The sequence below is a fragment of the Saccopteryx leptura genome, unplaced genomic scaffold (genome assembly GCF_036850995.1).
Source record: "Saccopteryx leptura isolate mSacLep1 unplaced genomic scaffold, mSacLep1_pri_phased_curated manual_scaffold_67, whole genome shotgun sequence".
Lineage (NCBI taxonomy): Eukaryota > Metazoa > Chordata > Mammalia > Chiroptera > Emballonuridae > Saccopteryx > Saccopteryx leptura.
The window spans coordinates 128,155-144,599 of NW_027095749.1; the positions used below are offsets into that span (position 1 = coordinate 128,155).

Genomic DNA, 16,445 nt, shown 5'->3' on the forward strand with positions numbered 1-16,445 from the left:
TAGCTTAAGTGATTTTAGAATTAGTATATATCTATAAGGCTTCTCTTTATACAGCTATTATACCTAACGTCTACAATTCAGAAATGCCTTGTGCTTTGAACATGGAATAAAAATTGGCTGAGCTTGGATTCCTATTTTAAGATGCAGGTTTGGAAGATTATATGATTCAATGAATTTGTCCATTTCATCTAGGTTGTCTAGTCTTTTGGCGTACAGTTCTTCATAGTATTTTCTTACAATATTTTGTATTTCTGTTGTGTCAGTTGTTATTTCTCCACTCTCGTTTCTAATTTTATTTGAGTCCTCTCTCTTTTTTTCTTGGTGAGTCTCGTTAAAGGTTCATCGATCTTGTTTACCTTTTCAAAGAACCAGCTCCTGGTTTCATTGATCCTCTGTATTGTTTCTTTAGCCTCTATGTCATTTATTTCTGCTCTGATCTTTATTATTTCCTTCCTTCTACTAGCTCTGGGTTTTACTTGCTGTTCTTTTTCTAGTTCTTTTAGTTGTTTTTTTTTTTGTTTTTTTTTTTTGGTTTTTTTTTCTGAAGCTGGAAACAGGGAGAGACAGTCAGACAGACTCCCGCATGCGCCCGACCGGGATCCACCCGGCACGCCCACCATGGGGCGACGCTCTGCCCACCAGGGGGCGATGCTCTGCCCCTCCGGGGCGTCGCCATGTTGCGACCAGAGCCACTCTAGCGCCTGGGGCAGAGGCCACAGAGCCATCCCCAGCGCCCGGGCCATGTTTGCTCAAATGGAGCCTTGGCTGCGGGAGGGGAAGAGAGAGACAGAGAGGAAAGCGCGGCGGGGGGTGGAGAAGCAAATGGGCGCTTCTCCTGTGTGCCCTGGCCGGGAATCGAACCCAGGTCCTCCGCACGCTAGGCTGACGCTCTACCTCTGAGCCAACCGGCCAGGGCTTTTTTCTAGTTCTTTTAGATGCAGGGTTAAGTTGTTTATTTGAGCTTTTTCTAGCTTCTTGAGGTATGCCTGTAATGCTATAAACTTCCCTCTCAGGACTGCTTTTGCTGTGTCCCATAAATTTTGAGTTGATGTATGCTCATTATCATTTGTTTCTAGGAATTTTTAAATTTCTTCTTTGATCTCAATGTTAACCCATTCATTGTTTAATAACGTGCTATTTAGTTTCCAAGTGTTTGTATGTTTTTCAATTTTTCTATTGTGGTTGATTTCTAGTTTAATGCCATTGTGATCAGAGAAAGTGCTCGATATGATTTCAATCTTCTTAAATTTGTTGAGCCCGCTTTTGTGCCCTAACATGTGGTCTATTCTAGAGAATGTACCATGAGCGCTTGAAAAGAATGTATATTCTGCTGTTTTAGGGTGAAAGGTTCTGAAGATATCTATTAAATCGAGTTGATCTAATATGTCCTTTAAGTCTGCTGTTTCTTTGTTAATTTTCTTTCTTGAGGATCTATCTAATGATGTTAAGGGGTGTAAGGCCAGGAGCCACCATCGTGGCCATTCACATGCAGGTTCCCATTGGATTCGGGCAGACGATAAAGAAATGGCGGAGTCAGAGGATGGGGGGCCATCCTATTTATTGGTGTCTCACCAAGACAGGCAAACCACAAAAGAAGATAAGGGAAAAGCAGAAAACCAGCTCTTCCCATGAAGGGCAAGGGATCAGGGGAGCCCCTGCAATTGTGATAGCAGGAACTGTGTGTCCAAGCTCCTGGTCTGTCCCACTTTATAGTGTAGAAAACCAAAATCCCTTAATCCAATATACAAACAAGGAAGTCTCCAATACAAAGTCACTTATCCAAGGCATAATTGGATTCCTCATGAGAGTGCACCACCCAGATCATACAATCAGTCAAGGGTGTGGGGAAAAGCTTAGTCCCAAAACCAAACCTCAGGCTACAACAACCTGGCCTGCTTATAGCCTGTCCCCCACACCTACTATAAGTCACAAGCGAGCAAACATATATATCATATTTACAAACTTATTTGACCAACATTCCACCCCTTTTGCTCGCTTTACAATCTAAACCACAGGCATCTTTCATGATGGTCACTGTGCAAGGAGTAGGATACATTGCATAAACAGAAATAGTACCAACTACAGCAATAGGATTAACAGATCAAAAACTATGGGCAAAATGAGAGAGCTGTCAGTGGCACCAAGAGAGGCAAATCTTTTCCCTCTGGCAGAATACAGGCCAGAGTTTTGTCTGCAGACAGCAGACACCAGAGGCCGCCCTGAGCGGGCATACCAAACCTTATTGGCCAATACACCAGCATCTGCTGGTTCTATGTGTAGTAAAATAGGGGAACTCATTATTGGCCATAAAGAAATTACAAAGGTGCCCTTCAAAATGCTGTCCCCTTGAGCACTCAAGGGATAATACACTTCTACCTTAGGTGGCCAGGTGCTGGTTGCCCAAGGAGTTAACTGGAGGTCCACCTCTAACCCCTTTCCCCATGGTGCCAACAAGGCCACCCATCTCAGATGGGGGGCCTGTACAGTCCAGGGCCAAGTCCATTGAAGCCGTTGTCCTTTAAGAAGGGCTGTTGGAGCAGGCAAGAGCACGTTGCCCTGCTGTCTGAAACCTGGCTTGAGTAAAATGTCCTTGGTGTGTATCTGCAACTGAATAGGGGCAGCTGTCCGATGCAGGAGGGCCTCTACTGGAGCTGGGCTTCCCCGTCGAGGTCGCTCATTCAAAATCCGAAGTACTGTCCATAAGCGGCGTGTCCATCCAGTAAGAGAGCCGGTGCCCACCTCCTGTCGCAGTCCCTGCTTTAAGAGTCCATTATAACGCTCAATGATACCAGCAGCCTAGGGGTGGTAGGGAACATGGTACTTCCAGTCCACCCCCAGCTTTTGAGCCCATTGCCTCACCGCTGAACCAGTGAAGTGGGTACCATTGTCACTTTCAAGGATCTTATTTGACCAACAAGGGGGTATTGAAATCCCTACTATTATAGTATTGCTGTTGATCTCGCCCTTTAAGTCCATCAAAGTCTGCTTTATATATTTAGGTGCTCCTATATTAGGTGCGTAGATATTTATAATGGTTATATCTTCCTTTTGGATTGCTGCCTTTATCATTATGTAGTGACCTTCTTTATCTCTAACTATGGTCTTTGTTTTAAAATCCATTTTGTCTGATATAAGTACTGTTACCCCAGCTTTTTTTTTCATTTCCATTTGCGTGAAATATTTTTTTCCATCCTTTTATCTTCAGTCTGTGTGCATCTTTTGATTTAAGGTGTGTCTCTTGTAGACAGCATATGTATGGGTCCTGTTTTCTTATCCACGCAGCTACCCTTTGTCTCTTGATCAGATCATTTAATCCATTAACATTTAAGGTTATTACTTATATGTAATTGTTTATTGCCATTTTTTTCTTTAAAACTGTATTCCTCTTTTGCTATATTCTTTTTTTCCTTTGATCTGTTTACAACAGGTCCCTTAGCACTTCTTGCAGCCTTGGTTTGGTTGCAGTGAAATCCTTGAGTTTTTTTTTTTTTATCTGTAAAGCTTTTTATTTCTCCTTCAATTTTAAATGATAGCCTTGCTCGATAAAGTAGTCTTGGTTGTAGGTTCTTGTTCTGCATTACTTTGAATATTTCTTGCCATTCCCTTCTGGCCTCAAGTGTTTCTGTTGAGAAGTCAGAAGTCATCCTTATGGGGGCTCCTTTGTATGTGATAGTGTTTTTTTCTTTAGCAGCTTTTAATATTTTCTCTTTATCTTTTAGCTTTGGTACTTTAATTATGATGTGTCTTGGTGTTGGTTTCTTTGGGTTTCTCCTTAATGGAGTTCTCTGTGCTTCCTGAACATGTGAAATGTTTTCCTGCCTTAATTGGGGGAAGTTTTCCGCTATAATATGCTTGAACAAAGTCTCTATCCCTTGTTCTTTCTCTTCTTCTTCAGGAACCCCTATGATGCGGATGTTATTTCTCTTCATGTTGTCACAAAGCTCTCTTAGAGTTTCCTCAGACTTTTTGAGTCTCTTTTCTTTTTTCTGCTCTGCTTTCGTGCCTTTATTTATTGTGTCCTCTAACTCACTGATTCGATTCTCTGCTTCATCCATCCTGCTTTTAATTCCTTCCATTGTATTCTTTATTTCAGATATTGTATTTGTCATTTCTGACTGATTCTTTTTTTATTATTTCAATGTCCTTTTTTATATTTGTTATCTCTTTATTTAGATTTTCGTAATGGCCATCTATGGTTGTTCTAATATCTTTGAGCATCCTAACAATCATTATTTTAAACTCTGCATCTGGTAATTTGGTTATATCTGATTCACTTAGGTTCTTTTCTGGGGATTTCTCTTGGTTTATTTGTGTTGTATTTCTCTGCCTCCGCATTTTCTCTTCACGGGAGTGGCAGTGATCACGTGCTTGGGTGCTCAAGGGTTGGTGGCCTTGGCCCCGCCTCCGTGTTTGACATTATGCTCCGTCCTGAGGGCACTGGCGAGCACCTTTGCTCAGCTGTGGGTCTCCGCCTGTTTCCGAGCTTTCGCCCTGCCCTTGTAGGAGGATCCCACTCAAGGAACAGCTGCTAGCCTTGGCTCTACTGCCAGGCAGGGCTGTGTGCCCAAGCTCAGCTCTGTAGCAGAACTCTGCCTCTTCTGGGCTTTTGGCTCCAGCCCTGTGGGAGGAGCCGGCTACCAAGTCAGACCGCAAGTCTGGGTTGCAAGGGCAGGGCAGGGCTTTGCTCCTCTGCCCTTGCTCCAGGCCTGGTCTCCACCCTTTCCGGGGTTCCCGCCCTTCTCCCGGAGGCTGGATTACAGGCTGCCAGCAGCTGAGCTTGACCGCTTTTGCACGCCCCCTTCTCCCCAGCCGGGCAAGATTGAGCTCACACCTGAGCCCAGTAGTGGCCAGCCGGCTTCCGCCCCTGCCAGCAGAACTGCGCTTTTGTCTCCCGCTGCCGCCCGCTCTCCGGTGCGCCCTCAGCCGCCTGGGTGGGGGCGTTGCAGCTCGGACCCTAAGACTCACTACTGTAGACCCGAAAGCTCCCTCCTTCTATGCGACTCTGCTCTGAATTCCGCGGGGGAGCTTGTTTGGCTGCTCTTCTTCCCTTTGCTGGTATTGCTGTTTCCGGGGGAAATATTCACTTCAGCTTTGGGGAGTGACTCGTCCCAGGGGTTAGGGTGGCTATCTCCCAAAATGTTTCTCCCTATGCCTCCTAGATTATACTCTCTTCCTGTTACTGTGGTCCTCTCCTCTCTCCCCCCGTCCTCAGGAGCCCCAGGTGATTGTTTTTGAGAGATGTTCTGCGCGGTCCCTTTAAGAAGGATCCTGGGTCTGAGAAATCAGACTCTCTCACAAACAGTATCCTGACTTGTTTCCAGCTAAATACTGTCCTTAAGCCTCTTCTGGGCTCTGGGGCTGCAGGCTGTGGCTTTGTTCCTGGGGCTCAGGACCCTTTCCCCTCTACTAAACTCACTTCCCGCCACCCGAGTCTCTCTCTGCTGCCGTTCACTCCGAGGAGCTGGGCAGCCCTCTCCGTGTTTCCGCTTTTCCTACCAGTCTCGGTGTGGCTTCTTCAGTGTTCCTTGGTTGAAGAGTCCTCTTAGTTTCTATGTATAGCTTCTTAAAGAACCTAGTTCAGGTTCCTTTTTATCCCTTGTTTTTAAAGAAGTCCTAACAGTTCTTGTAATACTAGCCTGGTGGTGATGAAGTCCTTTAGCTTTTTCTTGTCAGAGAAGTTCTCTATTTCTCCTTCAATTTTAAATGATAGAAAGCTGAATAGAGTTGTATTGTTTGTAGGTCCTTGCTTTTCAGCACTTTGAATATTTTGTGTCAGTCCATTCTGGCCTAAAATGTTGCTATTGAGCCTGACCAGGAGGTGGCACAGTGTATAGAGTGTCACATTGGGATGCAGAGGACCCAGGTTGAAAACCCCAAGGTTGCTGGCTTCAGTGTGAGCTCATCCGGTTTGAGCACGGGTTTACCAGCTTGAGCATGGGGTCACTGGCTTGAATGTGGTATCATAGACATGAGCCCATGGTCGCTAATTTGAGCCCAAAGGTCACTGGATTGAAGCCCAAGGTCACTGGCTTGAGCCCAAGGTCACTGGCTCAGTTGGAGCCCCCTAGTCAAAGCATATCTGAGAAAACAATCAATGAATAACTAAGGTGCCAAAACAAAGAATTGATGTTTCTCATCTCTCTCCCTTCCTGTCTATCTGTCCTTATCTGTCTCTCTGTCTCTGTTAAAAAAAAAAAAAGTTGCTGTTGATAAATAAGCTGGCATGGTGTTTTGTTTGTTTATTTGTTTGCTTTTTATTTTAGTGAGAGAGACAGAGACAGACAAACAGGAAGAGAAAGAGAGATGAGAAGCATCAACTTGTAGTTGCAGCACTTTGATTGTTCATTGATTGCTTCTCAATTATGATGTGTCTTATTGTGGGCCTTTTTAAGATTCTCAGCACTTCCTGGACTTGTATGTCTTTTTTCTTTACCAGTTTAGGAGTGTTTCCAGCCATTATTTTCTCAAATAAGTTTTCAGTCCCTTGTGCTCTCTCTTCTCCTTCTGATACCCTATGAAGCAAGTGTTGGTATGCTTGATGTTGTCTTAGGGGTCCCTTAAACTATCCTAATTTTAAAAAGTCTTTTTCTTTCTATTGCTATAGTTTGGGTATTTTCTGTTACTTCATCTTTCAAATCACTGATTCGATCCGCTGCTTCATCTAATCTGCTGTTTATTCATTCCAGTGTATTCTTCATTTCAGTTAAGGTATTCTTAATTTCTGACTGGTTCTTTTAAAATAATTTCTATTATGATTATAAGGTGACCAATCATCCTCCTTTAGGGAGGACAGTCTTTCTTTTGTAAGTTTCATCCTCCCTCAAAAAGTGTCCTCCTACATGTCCTCCTTTTTGATATTGGAAGACTAATCTGTAATGTCCATATTTGATTGATGCAGGGTCGATTCATTGTGTGTGATGTGACATATTTGTATCTAAATGAGTACTTTTTTCTTACAATTATTATTAAAAATTAATAGGCATGTAAGCATAATTACAATATAAAATATTACAAATGTTTTTATTATGCATTTATCATATTATAGTGTATTATTATTGCAATGAATAAAATGTTTCTTTTATTTACAATATTGTTTTCTTCCATTTATTTTTGTCCTCCTTTTCATTGTAAAAAAAATTGATCACCTTAATGATTAGAATTTTGTTGGGTAGATAAAACGTATTATGCTCACTTTGTTAAAGATGACACTGCCCACGAGGAGACTGTCGCCCAGGTGATATTAATGTGTGTTGGGGTGGGCTAAAGGCAGGCAGAATCCTTGTAGCCTGGGGCTTGGTTTTGGGATTAAGCCTTTCCTACCCTTTTTGATGTTGGGCGGTACAATCCAATCATGCCTCAGAGAAGTGACTTTGTTTTAGAGACTTCCCTGTTTTGTATATTGGATTAAAGGTTTGGATTTCTACACTATAAAATGGGGGCAGATCAAGAGCTTGGTCTCTTGGTTCCTGAGATTAGAGGAGAGAGCAGAGCAGAGAGCAGAAGGAGGCCATGTGGAGTAGGCCAGGAAAAGCAGCCAAGATGGCAGAGTGCTGTGTGAGATGCCAGTTTGTGTAGAGTTTGTATCTAGGATAAGGAAGGAGATGGGGAACTGAGGAGAATAAGGCTGGTGAGCTAGAAACCTTTGATTCTAGGAAACTCGGATAAGTCATTAGCTTTGTGAGCACTGAATGTGAGTGGGTTTTGGAGCCCAGTGTATGTTTTTACTTGCCCGCCGGGTGCAAGCTAGGATTAAAGATTATGGCGCACCAGTTTGTGGTTCCATTGTTTCTTTACCGACTGTCCAAATCCAATGCGAACCTGCATGGGCCGGGCAGTCGTGATGGTAGCCCTGCCTACTGGCTTTACAAATTTCTTTGTTGAAATTCTCACTAACATTATCCCTCCTTCCCTAAGTCCTTTAAAGCATCCTTAAAACCAGTGTTTTAAACTGTCTGGCAGATTCCTTGCCTCCATCTTATTTAGTTCCTTTTCTGGAGATTTCTCCTGTTTTTTCATTTGAGACATATTTCTTTTTCTCCCTATTTTGGCTGTGTGGTTGAAAAAAAAAGTTTTTTTAATAAATCAAGATGTGGCCAGGAGCTGAACTTGACAAGCTCAGGGAAAACCTACACAGTGACCATGTGAACTCAGGGAACTAAAGTAAACTCAGAATAGACTGAGTCAAACCTTTCTAACTAAAACCAGTTTATGGTGGGTAGTCATGTCCTAGGGAAGAACTTTCTCTAAACAGAGGTTAATGCTTGCTTTTACTCAAGCCTGTCTCCTGTCTTTTGCATCTATGATAATGCATCGATAATGCACCTGATAAGATGCCTTTGGAATGTAAAGTCATCTTCTTTCTCCATCAGACAGAAGCCAATGGACCTCTCATTGTTATTGTTATGTAAACTATTAACTGTTAACTGTCCTACTCCTGCTTGTGTAAATGTTTTGACAATATATACATTTTCACTGTTATACAATCCCAGAGATTTCCCCTCTTTGCTTTCTCCCACTTCCCTAATTTATCACCATTCAATTTTATGTAATCCCCTTGTGAATTCCCCTTTGATCCTAGTGTATAAAATAAATGATGAAACTGCCTTTTGGCGGAACATTTTCTCAATCTGTTGAGCCTTTACTTCCTGGCAATTGTTGACAATTTGGCTCAAATAAACTCATAAAAATTCTTATAGATTGGAAAGTTATTTTTTCATTGACAGCTGCCTCTCTGCATTTGTTACCATATATTATGTAGATCTGCTCATTCTCCTTGCTCAGTCTTAGTGGGGTGTCCTTATGTAACAGGTGTTCTGGGGGGCCCAGTGCCACAGTCTTGTTCACCTGAGCCAGGTGCTCCAGGAGTGTTCCTCCTGTGGGTTGTGTGTGCCCTCCTGCTGAGCCTTTACTGCTGTTGGCACATCAGTGCATGGCATTGACCCTCATGCTGGCTGTGTGTAGATTGGCCACAATGACAGAATCTTACAGAGTGCTATTCATCCCAGTGGGCTCTGGTGACTGATGAGATATTCCTTTGTGTGTGTGTGCTTGTGGAGCTAATTGCATGGTGCCTTGCTGTGTATGAAGCCAGCTACGAGGTGTGTTGGTCTGGGGGTGGCTTGGATGGGACTCCTAGTATAGGTCATGTCAGATGTTGCCACTAACTGGCCTGGGGCTACCTGTTAGAAGCTACAAAGCAATCCACATTTGCTGGGCCTGCATGCACATGGAGGGGCTACGTACATAGCAAACCAAGGGTTTTGGCTGCCACCAGTACCAGGCCTGCAGTCTGTCAACAAAAGGCCTAAGGCCTGGCCAGCACTTATTCTGTGTTGTTTTGTTGATGAACACCATTCTGACTGGTGTGAGGTGATATCTCATTGTAGTTTTAATTTGCATTTCTCTAATGATTAGTGATGTTGAGCATTTTTTCATATGCCTATTGGCCATCGGTATGTCCTCTTTAGAGAAGTGTCTATTCATTTCTTTTGCCCATTTTTGGATTGGATTGTTTGTCTTCCTAGTGTTGAGTTTTACAATTTCTTTATAAATTTTCGTTATTAAGCCCTTATCAGACATATTGTCGAATATGATTCCATACATAGATGGGACATAAAAATGAGACTCATAGACATGAACACAAGTGTGATGATTACAAGGGGGAGGAGAAAAAGGGGTGGGGGGAGGGGAGGGGCACAAAGAAAACCAGACAGAAGGTGACGGAAGACAATTTGACTTTCGGTGAGGGGTATGAAACATAATCAAATGTCAAAATAACCTGGAGATGTTTTCTCTGAACATATGTACCATGATTTATCAATGTCACCCCATTAAAATTAATAAAAAAAAAAAAATCAAAACACTTTAAAAAAAAAAAGGCCTAAGGCCTGAGACCTGCATGCTGCTGCCTGTAAGGCTTAGCCACTGAAAGAGCTGGGGAAAATGTGAGTTGGGTGAGGCAGGGTCTCAGAGAGTCAACAACTGGGGCAAGTCTTGTTTACCGGTGTAAAGCCAGTAGCCGGGGCCAGGGCCACCACTATCAAAGCAGCCTGGCCCATGAAGGTTCGCATTGGATTCTGACAGTCGGTAAAGAAACAATGGAGCCAAACACTGATAGGCCATTTTCTTTAATCCTAGCTTGTACCCGGCGGGCAAGTAAAAAATACACTGGGCTCCAAAACCCACTCACATTCAGTGCTCACAAAGCCACTGACTTATCCGAGTTTCCTAGAATCAAAGGTTTCTAGCTCACCAGCCTTATTCTCCTCAGTTCCCCATCTCCTTCCTTATCCCAGATACAAACTCTGCACAAACTGGCTTCTCATTCAACACTCCGCCATCTTGGCTGCTTCTCCTGGCCACATGGCCTCTTTCTGCTCTCTGCTCTGCTCCCTCTGCTCTCTCATGCTAATCATCCCAGAAATCAAGAGAGCAAACTCTCGTTCTGCCCCCATTTTATAGTGTAGATCCAAAACCTTTAATCCAATATACAAAATAGGGAAGTCTCTAATACAAAGTCACTTCTCTGAGGCATGATTGGATTGTACCACCCCACATCAAAAAGGGTGGGAAAGGCTTAATTCCAAAACCCAGCTCCAGGCTACAAGGATTCTCAACACACATTAATATCACCTGGGCGATGGCCTCACATGGGCAGCGCTATTTTTAACAAAGTGAGCATAATACATTTTATCTGCCCAACAACCGGGTAAATACAGACTCAGATTTGACACCAGTGCTGGGCCTGAAGTCACTCAGCAAAAGTCTCAGATTACATGGAGGCCAGCTGCCACCCACCTGGGGCATGTGGACTTTTGAGGTGGGGCCAGATTTCAGGCAGTCATCATGGTAGAACTAATAGAGGTCGCCAGGCTAATGCAGATTCAGATTTGGTCATGTTGGGTGAGGGCTCAACACAGGAACAATGGTGGCCCTCTCTCCAGCGTTATCCTCTGTATGTCTCTGGCACCCCCCCAACCCAAGCCACTGTACCTCTGCCAGAGCCCAAGGTGAGTACCTGAAAGCAAAACTCTTTGTGCTGACCCTTTAAGAGGATGCCTGAGTTTCCAGCAGCCTTGCATCTCACCTGGACTTTTCACAGCGAAACATGTGGCCTCCTCTTCCTGGCACTGGCATTTCAGGCTGGGGAGCCCAGCACAGGGCTGAGACTTCTTGCATCTCCAGGGGGAACCTCTCTGTAAAGCCAGGAGCTACGGCCAGGGCCACTATCACAGCAGCCTTCTGGCTCATGCAGGTTCGCATTGGATTCGGACAGTCGGTAAAGAAACAAAGGAGCCAAAAACTGATGGGCTGTCATCTTTAATTCTAGCTTGCACCCGGCGGGCAAGTAAGAATACACACTGGGCTCCAAAACCTAGTCACATTCAGTGCTCACAAAGCTAATGACTTATCCGAGTTTCCTAGAATCAAAGGTTTCTAGCTCACCAGACTTATTCACCTCTGTTCCCCATCTCCTTCCTTATCCCAGATACAAACTCTACACAAACTGGCATCTCACTCAGCACTCTGCCAGCTTGGTTGCTTCTCCTGGTCTCCTCCACGTGGCCTTTCTCTGCTCTCCTCTGCTCTCTCTTCTAATGATAATCTCCCAGGAACCAAGAGCCCAAGCTCCCGTTGTACCCCTATTTTATAGTGTAGCTTCACAACCTTTAATCCAATATACAAAATAGGGAAGTCTCTACTACAAAGTCACTTCTCTGAGGCATGATTGGATTGTACCGCCCCACATCAAAAAGGGTGGGACAGGCTTAATCCCAAAACCAAGGCTACAAGGATTCTGCTTGCCTTTAGCCCACCCCAACACACATTAATATCACCTGGGTGACGGCCTCCTTGTGTTATCTTTAACAAAGTGAGCATAATACATTTTATCCGCCCAACACTCTCCAGTTGCGATAACCCTCTGGATTCTCTCCCATCACACTTGAGTACACGGCCAGCCCATTTCACGCCTCCACCCTTCCTACCAGTCTCAACACGGCTTCTTCTTTACAGGCTTTGTTAGAGGATTCTGTTAAGCTAGTCTTCAGAAGGTTATCCAGATTGATTATTCTATAATTTAGTGATAACTTTTATGTGGTCATAAGAGGAGATGGGTGCAACATCTACCTCCTCCATCATCTTACCAGAACCTGATTGTTTCCAGTTTTTAACTGTATAAGCAAGGCTATAAATTTTATTTAATTTATTATCTTTTTTTTTTTGCCAACCTTTTCATACATCCATGCTTATTTCCTTAGGATAAGTTTTTAGAGGTGTAATGCTTAAAGGAGTGAACATTTTTCTAATTTTAACATAGTGTTCCTGAAGATCCCAAGTTCAACTGCTCACTGCTCGAAAGACAAAACTTGAGAAACAAGTGTTGGGTGGAAACGAAAGGTTGCTTTCTTCAGGAAGTCAACAGCCTGGAAATGTGGTGGACTAATGTCCAAAGACCATCCCTAAAGTTCCGAACCAAGCAGGAGAGTTCTAATGGGAGGAAAGGCAGCAACTAGCAGAGCTACATGCTGGCCCACCCAAAGCCAGTGTGCAGTTAATCATTTTCCTGGTTACTCTAGACTTAATTACATCAGGGCTCCTATTCTTCTTTGTGGTCATTACCTCCCTGGAGACTTATGGTTCCTCAAAATAAGCTTAGTTGGGAAGTGTTGAAATGGTAGAAATTTTAGGGTCAGAACAAAAAAAAATGTTGGAGAGGAGTGAAGGGTATAAAAGGCAATCACACAGAAAACTACTTACTCCTTGGATTCACTCCTGAGATAAGTCCCTCTTTAGACCATGAAGCTCAAGGTATTGTTACATTTTATGTGCTTTATTTAAACTGCTTTTCTAGCTTACCCCCTCATTTCTCCGTTTCCTCGGTTGCCCTCTCCTTTTAAGAACTACCTTCTTCTACTTCAAAAATGTCACTTCACTGTTTCTCATAGCCTCGGGGCTATCTAATCAACTGCATCCTGTTTTCTATCACTGTTTTACCACAATAGACATGATTCTGTAGTATAAAATTAGGAAGAAAATGAATCATTTTAAGTTCATTGAATGTTAACCTCCTAGGTCTTGTTATATGTCAATTTTGGCATTGCCAGATCGCATTTCTAATCATCTGTTTACTGTCCTTAGTCCCACAGAGAAGATAAGCTGTTTGCAGCAAGGACCATTACAGTTTTGTTTGCTATTCTAGAGACCTTAGCACAGTGCCAGAATCATAGTAAGAACTTACGAATATTGATTAAATGACTGCATGTTTTGCCTTATTTTATACATTATCACAGTATTTTACTAAAAAGAGATATAAATAGCAGGAGAAAGTCAAGACCAACATAGTATCTTAGAAATAGGTGGGCACAAGTCTACAGACAGCTAGGTAGCTGCATGTTTATTTATTCACGTTCCCTTCTTTAGGGCCCAAGAAGAGGACATTTGCTCTTGCGACATGGGTGTGGTTGTCAGGGGATCTCCATTGTACCCCACACTTTTTATAAACACCTACTTTCATAAGTCAGTAGCACAACGGGTCATGTGCATGATCGCCACGATCACCTTCCAGGCTTCATGCTGGCGCCGCACCAACACCTGCTCCCCAGGACTACACGTCTTCCCATCGGGCACCCCCAGGTCAGATCGAACCCTGAAGAGATGAACAACCCATCACTAAATGCCTCCTCCTGCGGGAACTGTGATGAGAGGCTGAAAAGAGGCAGTTTCCACAGGCAAGAGAAGTGAAGGCAGAAATTAATGAATGGGACTACATCAGACTAAGAAGTTTTTGCTCAGCAAGAGAAACTGATAACAAAATAAACAGACAGCCAACTAAATGGGAAATGATATTTTCCAACAACAGCTCAGATAAGGGCCTAATATCCACAATATACAAAGTACTCATAAAACTCAACAACAAACAAACAAATAATCCAATAAAAAAATGGGAAGAGGACACGAACAGATACTTCTCCCAGGAAGAAATACAAATGGCCAACAGATATATGAAAAGATGCTCATCTTCGTTAGTTATTAGAGAAATGCAAATCAAAACTGCAATGAGATACCACCTCACACCTGTTAGATTAGCTATTATTAACAAGACAGGTAATAGCAAATGTTGGAGAGGCTGTGGAGCAAAAGGAACCCTCATTCACTGTTGGTGGGAATGTAAAGTAGTGCAACCATTATGGAAGTAAGTATGGTGGTTCCTCAAAAAACTGAAAATAGAACTACCTTATGACCCAGCAATCCCTCTACTGGGTATATATCCCAAAACCTCAGAAACATTGATACGTAAAGACACATGCAGCCCCATGTTCATTGCAGCATTGTTCACAGTGGCCAGGACATGGAAACAACCAAAAAGCCCGTCAATAGATGACTGGATAAAGAAGATGTGGCACATATACACTATGGAATACTACTCAGCCATAAGAAATGAGGACATCGGATCATTTACAGCAAAATGGTGGGATCTTCATAACATTATACGAATTGAAATAAGTAAATCAGAGAAAACCAGGAACTGCATTATTCTATATGTAGGTGGGACATAAAAGTGAAACTAAGAGACATTGATAAGAGTGTGGTGGTTTCCGAGGGAGGGGGGAAAGGGACAGGAAAAGGGGAAGGGGGAGGGGAGGGGCACAAAGAAAACTAGATAGAAGGTGACAGAGGACAATCTGACTTTGGGTGATGGGTATGCAACATAAGTGAATGACAAGATAACCTGGAGTTGTTATCTTTGAATATATGTATCCTGATTTATTGATGTCGCCCCATTAAAAATAAAATTATTAAAAAAATAAAAAATAAAAATAAATAAAAAATAAAAGAAGAAAAGAGGCAGTTTCCTTAGAACAAGGAATTCGACCAGTACTAGAAATTGTTTTACTTGGCAATTATCAAACCAGTTCTCTTTCATCCTTCCCTCTCTCTGTCTCTAAATATGTTTCCCCAGATTTTTAGCAGGATGAAAATCAAAGTTGTTGTTATTCCTTCTTTTAATCAGAAACTTCTGAGCCAGCAGCCTTTCTCTCCCCCCAGCGACCTCCCTCCTGCTTTCTCCCACTCCAGATCATTCACCTCTCTAACAAAGCTTCAGAGACATAAAATGTGGCCAGACCATGAACTTTGAACATGGCAGTGTTTTCCTGACTCGATAATCTGGAGACTGAAAATGTGGGTAGTCAGTAGACAGGTTGAAGAGCTTTCAGCTGGTCACTGATTGCATCTCTGTGTCTCTGTCTATGCACTCACTGAACATCTTATTGCAAACATAGAATCCTGTCCTGTTCTTCCAAAGCTTCTAATGCTGAGGAGGGTCTAATTCTGGAGGTCTGGAGTGGGGACCAGAAATGTTCAGTTTCAACAAGAACCCCATGTGTTTCTGAAGTTCCTCTGACCACACTTCAAGAAACAGGGGCTTACTAACTAGCTGCACCAGTTTTGGCATTAGACCCACAGGGCTTTGTGTTCAGATTCCATCATTGAAAAACCCGTGTTAACTTAGTGATTTCACCTTTCTTGGTCTTGGTCTCTTCACCGGCAAAGTAAGACAAGAAATATCTACCTAGAGACTTGTGGGTGTTAAATGGATACTGTATTTTAAAAGGTTAGCACAATACCTGGCACGAACTTAAAATGGCTATTGCCAGCGGTCTGAATGCACTCCTGCCCCACCCAGGTGTGCCTGCTTTATGGGCGAGATGTCCTTCCCAGCCTCCCCGCTGACTCTCTGGGTTCCCTCCACCAGCACCGACCACACACTGCAGTCATCCTCTGCTCGCTCGTCTGTGTCCTCAACCTGACTGAGGAAAGAAACTGCCTATTGTGTATTTCCACGTGCTTTTTCCTTATGATGCTCACTACAAATCATTTTTTTAAAAATTGAACTTCATTTGATCAACTGGGTTCTTTCTAGTAAACTCTTCACTTAAAAGTACCTCAGGTTCTCATATATAATATATAAAGGAAGTATGCAAACACAAAGTGAATGTCACTGTTCTAACACTCTTCTCTTTCCAGTCTGTCACAGAAAGTTTTGCCAGAGTGATTCATGGCTTGAAAGTGGGACACCTGACAGATAATGTCATCCAAAAGAGCAAGAGGATGATTCTGGATACTCTGGGCATTGGGTTCCTGGGAAACAGCACAGAAGTGTTTCACAAAGCCAGTGAATATAGTAAAGTAAGAAGTCAATGTCTACTTTCGAGATAAAAGCAAATGTGCACATATGCCTGCTCCTGAGTGTACCCAGAGCCGTGTGTGGTTCCAGTGCTCTGCTCTTCATTTTAGAGATAGTACTTGCTGTATGTAGCATTGTTGTACAATTTTATGCTTTTCTATGCTCTGTTATCTGAGATTCTGTATTCATCCGTATCTCTTACTAAGTCATTATCTTAAGACCAGTCTAAACACTAGTAATATCTCATAGTTTATTA

At 43.0% G+C, this 16,445-nt stretch overlaps 1 protein-coding gene across 1 annotated transcript in view; it reads left to right on the forward strand.

Annotated features, from left to right (window-relative positions):
* The window catches only part of LOC136387080 (cis-aconitate decarboxylase-like), a 38,933-nt gene that overhangs the window by 12,401 nt on the left and 10,087 nt on the right, over window positions 1-16,445 (forward strand). The window contains exon 3 of the mRNA XM_066358138.1: window positions 16,030-16,191. Within this exon, the coding sequence (XP_066214235.1) occupies window positions 16,030-16,191 (162 nt within the window). The remainder of the gene's footprint in view (window positions 1-16,029; window positions 16,192-16,445) is intronic.